At 40.9% G+C, this 15402-nt stretch overlaps 1 protein-coding gene across 1 annotated transcript in view; it reads right to left on the bottom strand.

The window, feature by feature from the left end:
• The window catches only part of FNDC3B (fibronectin type III domain containing 3B), a 339644-nt gene that overhangs the window by 21126 nt on the left and 303116 nt on the right, over window positions 1–15402 (bottom strand). Inside the window, 1 exon segment of the mRNA XM_025425602.3 lies at window positions 6475–6687. Coding sequence (XP_025281387.1) covers window positions 6475–6687 — 213 coding nt within the window.

The raw sequence follows: 15402 nt of genomic DNA, 5'->3' as shown, positions 1-15402 counted from the left end.
AATCTATTTCCTCAAAAGTTTGGTTAAAAAAAAAAAAAAAAAAAAAAGGAAAAGAAAAATCACCCAGGAATGCCCTGGATGGCCCATCACTTAAGTTCATGGTAGAAAATGAGGTAAGAGTAAGGTTTTTGTGTGTTTACTACCTTGTTGCTACCTTATAAGCCCGAGAGGCCCATTACAGGCTAACAGTAGCTCGTTAATATTAACGCCTCACAATGATCTACCAGTTGACCTAAACTGACCTCTAGTGTCCTAAAGGCTGAAGACGCACATTTCAAAAGTTGCTCTACAACACCACAAATCCACAGTAAGCTCAGTACAGCCCAGTCCCGACCTGTAATAGTCCTTAACATGACATGTCACTGCCTCCATTTTCTCTTGATCCCCCTGGACCGCATGGGCATGTGCATGGGGGGGGGGGGGGGGGGGGGAAGAGGGACAATCTCCTACATTACTGAAGCCATGTTTGGGAATGGAGAGGTTCAAAACAGGAATGGGCAGTATGTGTCCTCATTCCTCATTCCACCAAGAACACGGAGTCCCGTCATGTCTATGCAGAAGCAGATGGGAGCAGATGGCATCATGTGGGGACACCTGAGGCAAGGAAGGTGCATTTCCTAAACTAGCTTTGATGTCGGGGAGCATCTCCCCACGTTCTCAGCTGCGTATACGCCTACTGGCTTGTGGGTGACCCAGCTGTAATACTTTTTCATTAGGTTTCGTTGCATGCCCCCTTTTCTAAGAAATAAAATGGCAGTATAGCTACCGATGAGCACTCTACAAAGAATAATAGGTAATTCCTTTTTTCAATTTTTTTTTGTTCAAACTGTACTTAGTTATCCATATATTAAAAAAGAGACTTATTTTTCAAAAAAAGGATCTCAGGATGAAGACCACCTGAGAACCCTGAAACCTCCCATCTGCTTTCTTTTCAAGTAAGCATATGCAGGGAATCTCATCTTCAAGAATACTCTTCCCAGAATCTTTCAAATTTCGGTTGCCTATTTCTATTTTAACGGGCTTGCCTCAATCTTACCTGACTTAGGAAAAAAATGCTGAGAAAACTGCTATCCAATTCCATTCATGTTGGAATAGATTAAAAAAAATCTATTTTCAAATAGAAAAAAAAAAACCCCTGTAATCTGAATTTTTTACTTCTGGTCCAATTAAGATCTCTAACAGTTCATTTAGCATCACTTAGCTCTGCCCATACCTGACATTTCAGCCTGAAAACCGACCAAGCTAGCATTACTCTTTATTTTGTAGGCTTAATTTTTATGCTTTTCTAAGACATAGGATGCTCCCCCCTCCCCCCCCATCCTTCAGGGACTGGAGACAGGCATCATTAGTTCCATTTTGCAGAGGTAGAAACTAAGGCAAAAAGAAGTTAAGGGACATGCCTCCAGCCATCTAGAAGCTCAGTAACAGATCAGGGATTACAGTAGAGATTTGATACCCCTGTGGAGAACCACAATTGCCTTCTGGTGCTTGAAGGTTATATCACAGTGTCATTTACCCAACAAGGGTGATCATGTGCATCAGGACTATTCCAGAAAAGCAAACTAATACCGAGGGTCTCCGCGGGCCCTGAGCTAGTTGCCTGGCATCTTGTATCTATTCAGCAATATGCTCTGAGAAACAGAAGCAGGGGTTTGTTCTGTAACAGGCACACATTAAGAAAGCCCAATTCTCCTGTAGTGCTCATCCACTCCGGCGACTTTTATTAATTGCCTAGTATGTATTTTTTCAGGGTTTCTTCCTATAGATTATTTTCTGTCCCTAACAGTAAACAGTCATATTGGGCATATTAACAAAGGCCCCCTCCCCCGCCCAATTTTGTCTGATGAGGGGAAAAGTGTCACGGGCACAAGGGCAGAGTTAAATGGAGAGCAACCGGTAATTATCCAGTCTTATTAGCGCCCTCTCCCCCATCCCCGTTTTGCTGGAAATGCATGGGCTGTAAAAGACATTGGCTATCTGGCTAAACCCGAACAACAGATTAGCCGTAAATGCATTCCTGGAACTTAAGTTCCTCTCATCTCGATGCTGTGTACAATTATCAGGAACATGGACCCATGAGGGTCAGGACGAGAATCAGCATCAACTCAAATTCTGTTAGGGCAGCATAACGTTTCATTTCAATAACACAGACAAATGCACCTTAAAAATCGTCAGTACAGCCTTACGATCTTAAAAGGCATGAGTTGATCTTGTTATTCTAATCCTTGTATTAGGTTAATGCAGCATTATGAAAATGTTTACTTTGGGTGTATACCCTTCTTGCATACACAGGAACTAAAGACATTCAGATCTTCTGTGCTAGATTGGCTAAGGATAATAGACTTAATCACTGTACGGTCACACTAGGATAATTTTTGTTTTTCTGCTGAAATTGAATAAAATCTCTTGTGCTGTCTGCTCATTGTGTTCCATTAACTTATTTTCTCAGCAAGATAAGTTCCTTACAGGGAGTCACATACTTCAAAAGACTTGGCACATTATAGTCAATCAGGAAAAAAATGATGATTGAATGATTATATTCTAACTGCAAGGAATAAACTCAGCCATATAAATATAAAGCGCGGCTCTGAAGCTGCTACATCAATATGTAGTCAGTGACCTTGGGCTGGGAGCCTTGTGAGTCAAAAGCTTGAATACAGGGAAAACAAATGTCCTGCTCAAGGGGGAAAAAAATTTCAACATAGCAAGTCCAGGTGACTCAGATGAGTTCTGGGTTGATTTACCTTGAGGCAAGGATCCCTTTCGGGATCCCTTCTATTTTACATGAAATAGCCCCAAATTTAAAAAGAACCACATGTACAAGAACAAGAATAGAAAGAGGCATTCGGCTGGAGAAATATCTGTGCTTTGGAGATTGTGTCCTTGGTTTTCCACCCAATCCTGAGTGTTTATCACTGGTCTCCAACCTAAGGCTCTTTTGCAGAAGATGATAAGATTGGAACCCTTTTAAGATTCACACACCCTCTTATCTCCTCTGAGAAACCTTCTCTGCTCATTTAATTTTAAGCCTGTAATCATAAGTTGAAATCATAATAATCATTAAAATTAAATTCAAGTCAACTTATCAAAAACAACCCATTTTTTTCATTTAGCTGGTAGAAGTCTTTGGGAGAAATCCTATCAGCATAGAAAATATTTCACTTTTTTATTCAAAAACTAGATAATGCAGATAAAAGCTCTCAATGTCTGGCACTTTGTAGGTGCTCGATAAATAGAAGTGTCCTTTAGGAAGTTTGGAAATATATTTTTGGCCCAACGTTATACTTAGAAATCTCTGGCTCATTTCAGATTTTTTTGACTGAGAGGTGAATAAATACAAGAAACAAAGCAGCACATTGTAGATATAAAGCCTTAGGGGCTTGAGACATTAAGAGGTCACTTTTAAAGAAGTTAGTAGCTTTCCCATTCTTTTCTTATTTGCCCAAAGCAGAGACTGAGAAATGAAGGAAAAATAGACCGCGTGCCCTAATCATTTACAAGAGACACCCTTTTGTAAAGGATTTTGCTCACACATGACCTACACAGATTCAGTGCTTTCATGTGAAAAAGGTAGGAAGGGACTCAGTTCACCTCCTAGTGTAGCCTCTGTTTTATGGATGAGGAGAAAGACCAATACTTTAGAGGCCAAATCAAGCCAATTTTAATTAATCATTGCCGAGCACGGAGTTATTAGTTTTTGCTGTGCTTCTGTTGCAAAATGTTTTGAGACTAACATTACTTTCATAGCTGACCAGGACAGCTGCACAACTCCCACTTTGGCGGCTCTCCCTTTCAATGCCGAGTGCCGGTGCGGAAAAGATATTAAACCCACAATTAAGTCTATACCTCTGGTTCTCACCTCAGCCACAAGCAGGGCACGTAATATTTTTGCCACACACACGATAAGAACTTATTCGTAGTTAATGAAATCAATGCATATGCTGGGGAATGTGTGTACTTTTCCCAAAAGTCACAACTGGAAATCACTGTGGCAACAAGTTCAATGAAAAAATCTGCTCCTTGAATGAACGTCGGTACTTTCAACTGGACAAGGCAGGTCCAAGTCGCAAAGAACCTCGAGGAGACTAGCGGGGACAGAAACTATGCTAATCACGAGAATTCTAACATATCCAACTCAGATGATTTCTCCCTAATCCTTGTGAATTGAAGATCCAGAGTTAAAGGCAGGCTTGGATTTAAGGGGCCAATCGATACAAGAGTTCAGTTTCAAGACACTAAGGAAGGTCATCTTCAAACTCAAATTAGGCCAAGTTTCATCCTATTAAATCACAGGAAAATTGTTCCACAAATAGAACGAGAATTTATTATGTTCTATACTCCCATCACTTTAATAACTTTCTGAGAGCACTGACAAATCTAATTTAAAAAAGATAAATTTGGTCTCCAGATCATAAAATTAAGAAAAATAATGCTCCTAATGGTAAGTTTTCTTAAATTGCCATTTAAATTTAGGCAAGTCATTTATTTGATTAACAGTGCCATCTCTGGGCCTCCTCCCCCCACCCCACCCCATCCCCCCTTTTTTTTAAATAGCAAGAATTGATCACTGGATTCGGCACCCTTTTCTGTCTGGCGTCTATTTTTATTTATACATCTCATGACAGCATACTCATTTGGATCAGCGTTCACGGGCATCTGTACAGTTCTGCATCCGAGGTGCCCCCTGCAGACACCCCGCCCGCGCAGGGCAGGGCTACAGCAGGGTGCAGAGCCTCTGCTCTCCCCGCATTCCTGGGGGTAACAACAGAGGCAACCGCACAAGAAACCAGGCAGGCCTCCCTGTGATCCCAATTCTGCTACCAGTGTGAATCGTTTCTGGGCTTCGCCTTTTCTAAAGCAGTACACTAACTAGAGGATGCCCTCTAATGGAGATTCTCTCTACCACCAAAGGGCAGCCAAAAACCCAGGGAAAAAAACCAAAAGGCTCCTTTACAAATTTCCCCAAATGCTAGGTTTAAATATTTATCCAGGATTTCTGTTAGTCCATAATTCTGATTCTTGCCAGCCCTCTCCAGTCGAGGAGTCCCCTGCCAGTAAAATAATGAACATGCATCCAAAGGTACAGAGCACAGTGAGATGAATGATCTTGTCTACGAGCGAGAATACATTTGATCTCTAATGGACCTACCAAAAGCAGCCTCATTTTCTCTGCGCTTTCCACACCAGGACTAGTTTCAAATAGGACAATCGCTTTTTGTTCTTTTATAGTCAAATGACTGGGCTTGACAGGTCCTTCAAAGTCAAGTTGAAATGTCACCTGTCTCAAAAGAGCCATTCCTGGTCTTTGCAACCAGATGGTCCCTGCCTCCTCCAGCCTCCCAGAGCACTTCTCTCCATGGGCATTAATGTTCTGAGACCACTTGTGGGTTGGGATTATGCTGCTGGAGGCAGGGGCTTGTTCTTCCTTGATCTTGGTCTCCACCGGAGGGCCCCCCCCCCTCAAACAGGGCCTTCCCCCCAGCAGGGCTCCACTGCACTGAAAGGAATCAAAGCAGCTGAGTCCAGAGTTAGGTAAGGGGTGAAGACTGGATGGGGGTTTCTGTGCTAACTACACCAGTTCCCTGCATGAAGGAGCAGGAGGCTGTGATGCACAAAGTGGGAAGATAGAAAGGGTTTTGTGTTTAGCAGATAGGCCACAGGGACGTTGAAGCAGGTACCTGCTCCGTCAGGGTGTCTCGGATTTTTGGTCACCCCCCCCCCCCCCACCGCCCCGCCACACACACACACCCACCTCCTTCACCTGATTCTCTGATTTGGACTTTTGGTCACAGAACATTCGGTCATCATTACCTTTTACTCTGTATCTGAATTATTCCTACATACAGTTCAGAAGCCCAGCTTCTGATAGGCCATTTTCAGAGGAAATGAAGTTAGGCTCAATAAATACTATGTGAAAGGCTGGATTTGATTTCTATGGCCAAGAGTATTTCCTGGGCGTGGAGTCTTATAAAGAACCTCCTGTTTGCTCTGGTTAATTTGATCTTGCATTACCCATAGTTACAGAGTACAATCCCCATCTGTACATCACCACAGCTATTTCAGATTGGTAAACATGTTTGTCCTGATGGTCGCTGAATATTTAAAAAGCTAACATCTCTTCCTGAGTTTTATTTTTCCCCTCCGTGCTTGTGACTAATAGAACGCTGTCACGTAGCATGGACTTAAGTGTGACAGTTTTCTTTTTTGGGTCATTTCTCTCCATTATCTGGCTTGGTGAAAGGAAAAAAAAAAAAACACATGAAGATTCTCACATGTCGGCAAATCAGGGTCTTCAGAATGTCAGTCTGGAACATTTTCAACGGAGAACAGAGGGTACAAAGTGCAGGACCCCCATACATAGGAAATCTTTTTCAACCAGGAGGAAGAGTGTTTTATCAGAGGCGCAATGAACAGGTGAGGATGCTCTGCAAGCTGCAGCCACAGAACGTCCCGCATTCCCTGCCGCCGTCTCACCTCTTATTTCTGTCCTCCAGCTGCAGCGTGTACACCATGTCCTCGGCTGCATGGGTCTTGGTGTTACTGTCTCCCCACTTCAGCTTCAGGCTCTGCGGCCCTGCTGCAGCACATTCCAGCCTCGGAGGCAAGGGTGGTAATGGCCGAGTCTTTGCCCTAATGAACTGACTAAACGGTCCAACTCCGATTTCATTTATGGCCTGAATTCTGATCCTGGGTAAAGGGAAAAAAAACAAAACACAAACATCGCAGGTGTAAGCAGCAGCGATTCCTCATGTGAAATAAATAAACGTTGTGTGGGGGTATTCCATGTATGTGCCCCTAGAACAATACCATGGAGTAAAGAGAAAAACAAGTAATTTGGGACAAATCAAGCCTACGGCAGCTTGGCAAACAGATTATATTCTCCCCTCAAAAAAACAGCGAAAAGAAAGCAATTACCAAGGTTTCTCCTAGTTCTTTACTTAAAAAAAAAAAAAAAAAAAAAGTCTATTGTCAGAGGGAAGACATCCTAAAACATGCTATTATATTTCGTTCCAGTTCCCTGTTAATTAATTGCCTCCAAGTCAGTTTTAGGAGTGAGAAGGGCTACAAAGAATACGTGAAATAGGAAAGCAAAAAGAGTCTCCTTCAAGGTTTAAAAACAAAGTACAACTCTTCAACAGCCTTCCTCTCTTCTTCCATATGGTGTGGACAGTTTTCTCAATAACCTGACATTTCCACAGCTCCACTCACCTGAAGACCACTCACTCTCAGGTCTGCCTCTCCTCCACCTTTTCATGCCCCACAGATAGGCCTCTAGGGGAAACCTCCACCCAGGCCCCAAAACACATGATCATAAAAAATAAAGTCAGAGATAAATTCTTAGGAAACATATCAATTTAAACTATTCTTATAATTTAGTTTGATGGGCTTTTCATTTATAGTGATTATTGCTCACACTCAACTAAAAAATACTACTTAGGTCCTACAATACCTAAAATTCATCTTGTGACCTCAAATTAGCATTAATTTTTCAAAATGTACAGGTTACATAATTCAGCAAACCAGTCTAATCATATGCCTGCTGCTGGTAGAGAAGGAAGCAAAGGCGGGTTAATTACAGGTGAAGGGAAGCAAGTACAGTCCATGCAGCCATTAAACTGGGACAAAAGAAACGCAGGAGCCATTTAAAAATTCCAAAAAAGTCCATCCTGGCTGAAGGGTTTGGGGAAGAATGTAAATTACCACCAAATCAGCACAGCAGAGAGTTCACCAGTGTTTCCCCTCCACTGTCCCCAGACTGGACTCAATGCAGCCTGAAATCTGGGAGCAGACATCTGCACGAACTGAGGGCTCTAGGGGAAGGAAGCCTGGCTCAGGGAAAGGGTTTTCTGGATGCTCAGGGTACATGGGGAAAATCCCCCATTTTTTTCGTCTTCTTTTCTGCATTCTCTCACTCCCCAGCCCTTACACGATTCCTTCAGATTAACAGACTAAAGAAGAAAAAACACACGAGCCTATCAAATGGTATAGAAAAAGCACCTGGTGAAATGCAACTTCTATTGATAATAGAAAAATTCTCTGAAAATTAAGGGTAGAAGGGAATTTTCTCAACCTGAAAAGGGTGTCTATAGAAATACCTACCGGCAACATTGTATTGAATGGTCAAAGACTGAATCATTTCTAAGATTGGGAACCACGTGAGGATGTCTACTCTCAACACTCCAACTCAACATCAGGTACTAGAAATCCCAGCCAGTGGTGGGAAAAATGGCATAGAGACAAGAAAGAAAGAAACCAATACTTTAAGACACTGCTGAAAATCTTAAAGAAGAACCTAAATAGAGAGAGACATTATGTGTTCATGAATTGGAAGACCGCACAGAAAAAAATGTTAATTCTTGCCAAATTGATCTATAGGTACAATGCAATTCTAATCATATTCTAACAGGATTTTTCTTAGTAGATCCAGAGAAGTTGATTCTAAAAGTTATGTAGAAAGGCCAAAGAGCTAAAATTGCCAAACACAAAATTGAAAAGTAAGAAAAAGTTGAAAGAATGACACTTTCTGATTTAGGACTTACTATAAAGCTACAGTAATCAAGACAGTGTGGTACTGGTAAGAGACAGACACACAGATCAATATAAGAGAATACAGACTCCAGAAATAGATCCACACAAATAGGAATGATCGATTTTTGACAAATGTGCAAAAGTAATTCAATGGAGGAAATAATAGTCTTTTTAACGAATAGTGCTAGAACAATTGGATTAGCAATAGGAAAACAAAATTCGATCTAAAACCATGTATCTTATTCTAAACTTACTTCAGAGTGGATACAACATAGATCTAAACATAAAATATAAAATATAAAACTTTTAAGAAGAAAACAGTATTTGTTACCTAAAATTAGGTAAAGGGTTTTTACCTATGATGTGAAAACCTGAAAACCAGAACAAAAAACAAAAAAAAAAACAAAAAAAAAAAAACAAAAAAAAAAGAAAGAAAAAAGAAAAAAAAAAAGAAAAATTGGACTTCATCAAAATTTAAACCATTTGTACTGTTAGGAGAATGAAGGTAAGCTACAGACTGGGAGGAAATATGTGTAAATTATATAACTGACAAAAGCCCTGTATTCAAAATGTATAAAAACCTCTAAAAGTCAATAGTAAGAAAACAACCAACCCAATGAAAAAATGGGCAAAAGACTGGAACAGACACTCCGACCAAAGGGGATACACTTTATGGCAAATAAGCACATGGAAAGGTAGTTAACATCGCTGCGAGTCAGATGATGAAACTTAGAACTACGAGGTACCACTATATCCCTATTCAACTGATTTTAAAAAAACACCTCAGTACCTGGCGAGGATGAGAACAACTGCAACTCTCACATACTGCCAGTGAGAATGCAGACGGTGTAGCCACCTTGGAAAACAGCTGTAATACGAAACTCCTTATCAAGCTTAATACACACGTACATGACCCAGCAGCCCTGCTTCTTGGTCTTAAGAGAAATTACAACTTATGTTCGTATAAAATCTGCACACAAAAACGGTTTTGGCAGCTCTAGTCATACTCAGCCCAAACTAGAAAAATATCTGCCTCATTGTTTGGAATGTAGCAAATACTCATCTCTGATAAAGTCTAGCAAAAATCCCATTAAAGAGAGTCTGTCTTTTCCCAGATTCTATTAAGCCTCTTTGGAAATCCTGCTTATCACTTTGGTGTGACCTTGGGGAAATTACCTAACACCTTTAAGTAATAGTTTCCTTATTGATAAAATGGGTATAGTAATATCTTTGCTGCATTTAGGAACAAATCTGATTACTTAGTAAAGATAAGGTATATGAAAAGCATTTTCAATTTTTTAAAATTTTATATTACATGACCAGAAAAGGATGGCCAAAAGTACTTTGGTGAACCTAAAAGTGCTAATTTATGGAGTTGCCATTCTCATGACTTCTTTTGAGACTGTTATTCCTTTTGCAAGGGAAGAAGACGTGCTGAGCATCCGTGAGGAGTGCACTGCACTAGGCCTGCAAACGTGCGGCCTCATTTTACTTGATTACCTACAAACTCACTTTATAATTTGAATAATTTGTCAACACCACCTATGTTTTCCAATCCTCCACATTAGGTGAAGGAACCAGCAACACCTAAAAGGATTAGCTTCTCTGTAAAGCGTCCTCAGAAGGTGAGGGGGAGACATGGTGCTGGGAGACAGATGGGGAAGTGTTAATGACCGCCACAAGGAGAGACACTGAGAACTGGCTCTGCTCATAGGACCGGGCTCTGGAGCAGGAGCTGGTACCTCCTCTTGCTTTCAGAGATGAGAAAACCGCAGTTAAACCCAAAGAGGTTAAATATCTCAACACAGTCATTCTTGGTGTTGAAGCCTAGATTTGCTATGTATGATAGTGACCTTAACTTCTAGGCTGAACCCATGAGATAGGAATTGCTCCATTTTACAAATGAAGAAACTGAGGCCTGGAGAGGTTCAGCCATGTGCACTGACCTACACAACAGATGGAGGTCAGATCTGCTGTGAACTTTGTCTTTTCTTAGGCTCCAAGTCTTTCGTCTATTCTGGCACATATACTCTCCTCCTAGCATAACTAGAACCACACACAGTTTCTAATCCAATCAAAAGGTAATTTTAATTCAGATCATGCTTTCGGTTCCACAACTGTTTGCCAATAAAGTGGGCATCTATAACAGTTAAAAAATGTGTTTTCACATTATTTAAACAACTTTTGGCCTCAGAGTCAACCACTCACATTTTAAAAGATCTCAACTTTTTTATCTACATTTTTATACAACACATTTTGCTTCAGTAAAAATGCATGAGAAACATTTTTCTGTGTAGCTGATGCACTGAACTATGTTACTTAGTTCTAATGATAAGCTAAAACTTGAAACTGAAATACAACTGAGGAACTGATAAAATGAAAGGAGGCCACAGGGCACTTGGTTGGCTCAGTCTACTCAGCGTATAGGTCTTGACTTCAGGGTTGTAAGTTTGAGCCCTACACTGGGTCCAGAGATTACTTAAAAATAAAACTTAAAAAAAAAAAAAAGAAAAGAAAAAAGAAATAAGGCCATGTCTTCTTGCATTCTGGTAAAAATATTACATACTCTGAGTCTAGGAAGCTGAGAAAGCTGAACAAGGACTATGATAGTTGCTGTTTGTTTGGGGGTCAAAATAACTTCCTAATTCAGGGAGAGGTCACCCAAGCCTAATGAGCAAAACAAACACTGACCTGAGGAACAATGCCAAGAATTCACTTCAGAAAAAAATCTACTTTCAAGTTTTATTAGATTTATTAAAGTCTACCCCAAACCCAAACTCGAAAAGTTTTCTCTTTAGCTGAAGTAACATGTTAATCTTGAAATTTAGATCGGATCAGATCTCCAGGTTTGGCTTTTTTTTTTTTTTTTGAATGCATTGTATCAGTTTCTGAAATCTTAAACTCTACAAATTAAGTATACAGGAAATGGAATTTAGCTCAACAATGAAGGGAAATGATATATAACTCTTGAGAAACTCTATCTTGGCCAGGCTGATGTGAAAAACCTCAAGTGCCTAGCAGTCTGCGATACCCATCAGTACACCGATAATACTGATCAAATATATTCAATAGGCTTCTTAATGAAGCATATTTTTATAGCTTTTGATTGAAAATCCACTATTAACATATCTACTACTACTACTAATTGTAGATACTAAGTATATTCCTGCTTCAGAAGATCACAGCCTTCCAGAGGCCCTGGGTGGCTCAGTCAGTTAAACGTGACTTCTGTCAGCTCAGGTGGGGAGATCCAGCCCCGCGTGAGGCTCCACACTCAGCGTGGAGTCTGCTTGAGTTTCTTTCTCTCACTCCCTCTGCCCCCCTCCTCATGCTTTCTTGCTCTAAAATAAATCAGTCTTTTAAAAAAATGATTCTTATTTATTTTATTTCTTTTTTTTTTTTTTTTAAAGATTTTATTTATTCATGAGAGACAGAGAGGCAGAGACAGAGGCAGAGGGAGAAGCAGGCTCCATGCAGGGAGCCCAATATGGGAACCGATCCCGGGACCCCAGGATCATGCCCTGAGCCGAAGGTAGATGCTCAACCACTGATGCTCACCCAGACGTCCCCCAAAAGTTTTTTTTAAAAAAGAAAAGATCACAGCCTTCCACAATGCACTTTATTTACACACACACACACACACACACACACACGCTCAAATTTCTGACGCTCCGTATGTTAAAAGAAGAATGACTTCCCAAATGAAGCTTCCTCAACTAGGGAAGCTGACTTCTCAATCCTATTTAGCCATCCCCGTACTCAGGGTGTCTCCAGCGTGAGGGTGAGGAGCAGTGAGGACAGCTGGGAAGAGTTGAGGGAGGAGAGGCCTAAGAGCAAAAGATGGACTTTTTATACCACCCCCACCCCCCCAACCTACCATCTAATCATCTAGGACAAAAAATATGAAAGAAGGGAATAATCATCAGATAACTTCCAAAGGAATATAAAATAATAGCTGAAAGACAGGAAGTCTCTGGGGGAAATGACGCAGTTGGGGCAATGGGACTCAGGAGAGGGCATCCTGGATGGCTCCTGGGGTACCCGTGCTGTCATCCAACACCAGGCACTTAGACTTCCTTTTGACAGGAAACCAAACTTTCAAGGTCTCCCACTGCTTAAGAAATAACACCAGATTTCCCCAGACCTATAATTTGGTCACAACCCACTTGGCGGCTCATTTCTTCCCCACCAATGTTAGCAACAGATCATTTATTGAGTGTGACTTACTGTGCATCAGGTCCCACATGAGGTGCCTGGAATCTTATCTAAAAACACATGCTTCAAGGTGGCTGAAGTTATTATCCCCTTTTTACAGATCAGAAAACTGAGGCACAGAGCGAATGTAACTAACTTGCCAAAGGTCACAGAGACAGTAAGTGAGAGACCCAGGACCGCAGTCAAGCTGTTTGACTCCAATCTGCTACTTTTGAACAACTTAGAATTTGTCTCCTAATGCAGCCCACCTCATCTTGTTATAATGAAATGATTTATGATTCATTTTTTGGCAGGCTAATGGAGTGCCTGACATACAGTAAGGACTCAATACATGTTATTTTCATCTCTGTTTTACCCAGCACAAGGAGCATAAATGGGCATAATGAACAAATCTACCTTCAGTTTTAGTGGTCAGGTAGCTCGGTATGAGTCAGACACATAATGAGGTTGCCAAAAAAAGTAATCTTAGGCAACTTTACTAACTGCTCAATGGAGAACATGTAAGGTGACAGTCTTGCTCTGCTGAGCCAGCCAACCAGACGCTTCCTGGAGGTGTGGACACTGCTCATTAAAGAGTCTGTCAAGAAACGGAACTCACCCGATGAAGAGGATGGAGGAGGTAATAGAAAACCCATGCTAGTGAAGACAGATGTGAATGAAGTGAGGATGGTTAAGTAGAGGACAGCTGACACGATAGGATAGTGACGTCTAGACCCCCTGGGTCCTACTGAACCATAGTCTACAGGAATGGGGCTCAGACTTCTGTGGGTTGGGTGATTCTTACATACACCAACACCCAAGAATCACTGCTCTAAGGCAAAAGTTCTTAACCTTCAGCATGCAACAAAATCTGCTGATCTGCTGCAGGGCTAATTAAAGCAGAGGGCCAGGCCTTACCCTTGGAGTTTCTGACTTAGCAGGTCTAGAGTAGAGCCTGACAATCTGCATTTCAGGAAGTTTCTAGGTGATGCTGCTGTTTGCTGCTGCTGGTCCAGGAACCACACTGTGATAACCACTACACTAAAGGGAGGCTCTGGCAACTGAGCAGATGTTAAATATACAGAAGTTTCGACAAAACATAATGGGAACACTATAACAATAGTTTCAGCACCCATTGCACCCACAACTATATATACAGTGTATAGTATTCCAATAGCCTTCACATATGGAACGGACTCCCTGGTGAGCGGACGCTGGAACCACACTGCCCGGTCACTGGAGACACTCAAACCAGGACACTGGGAGGGGTGACACCAGGAGATTTTTTTCTCTCTGCTCACAGAGCCTAAAGAAAGCCATGTCTCTGTTTTCAATAATGTTTCCTTCTCCTGAAACCAAAACGCAAACACAATTCCAAACTCAGTTCTAAGCTCAAAAGTAATACCCTTAAAAACTGCATTGTAAATTCCAATCAAATTCCATACAGGGTGTCAGTAAGCCAGCGGGTTGTTTTTGTAAGCACCAATGGAAAAGCCACAAATCCACTGAAACCTCTTTCTGTGGCAGTGGGTGTGCTTACAGAGGTGCACATTTCTGTTCTGGCAAAAGAGAGAAAGACAAACTCAGCATGAGAACAAAGTGTAACTGCAGAAGTTTAAAAATAAACAAACAACCAAAAGAAACAAGTCCTTTCTCCAAACCCCATAGCCTGCTTGAAATGTTTCATTCCACACTTTTGTCTAGAACATCATGATCTGTTCACTTATCTTTTAACCAATTTATGGAACAGAAAAAGGTGAGGTAAAAGTTGATTGCACCAAAATTACACCCTTAGTTACGTGAAATACTCATTTTGTATTTCATTATAATTATTGCAATTTTGTGTTTGAAACATATAAAGAACAAGACTGTGGGCTGGTCAGACTTCTACAAAAGAGCTCCCAATTATGTACTATAGAAACTAGTCTAAAGTTCTTTAAAAAAAAGACCTTAAATATAAATAATGACCATAATATCTTAAATAGAAAACATCTAATTTGTTTATTGCTTGGCCAGCAATGACAGGGGGGCAGCAGGAACACACAGTTTACCTTTCCTAAAGCTATTCCAGTCTCAACCAATCTGTCTAAAATGGGATCATTGAAACAGCCCTGCATATCGATACTGAGTTATTTATGCTACATCCATTAAATACTTTTAAAATAGTCCTGAAGTTTTATGACCCAAACCTAAACTCATGCTTCCATAGTCCCTACATTACTAAAACATCTCATCCTCTCTAAAATAGAATTACCCTGAGAGGGACTTTTAGACATTAAATCAACCACATCTCTGGGAGATATTTTTGGTAATTTCCATTGTAAATGCCATTTCATCATTATCTGTTCCTTCCTTCAAGTCTTTGAGCTCTGGATTTCTTTCTTGAAGTCACTGGACTGTGTGTGGAGTAAGAAGAGTCGGCATTACCCTATCATCATATCCTTCCATGAGCCCTGACATTTTAAAGTCACTTATGTCACCTTTAAGGTAGACACGATGTCTGAAAGGAGGAAAATTCTTGGGCTAACAACTTGCCCTAAGAGGCCTTTCCTGATTTCTGATCCAAACATTCATTCAGAGGGCTGACCTGAGGGTGTGAGTTCACTCTGGGGTAGACATGGATGTGGATCAGAATGGACACAAAACCTTTCTGGGAGTCCCTGAACTAGTGTGGCTTCT

Source organism: Canis lupus, chromosome 34 (assembly GCF_003254725.2).
Source record: "Canis lupus dingo isolate Sandy chromosome 34, ASM325472v2, whole genome shotgun sequence".
Lineage (NCBI taxonomy): Eukaryota > Metazoa > Chordata > Mammalia > Carnivora > Canidae > Canis > Canis lupus.
The sequence above is the reverse complement of the archived record's forward strand: the minus strand, read 5'-3'. Positions and strand labels throughout refer to the sequence as shown.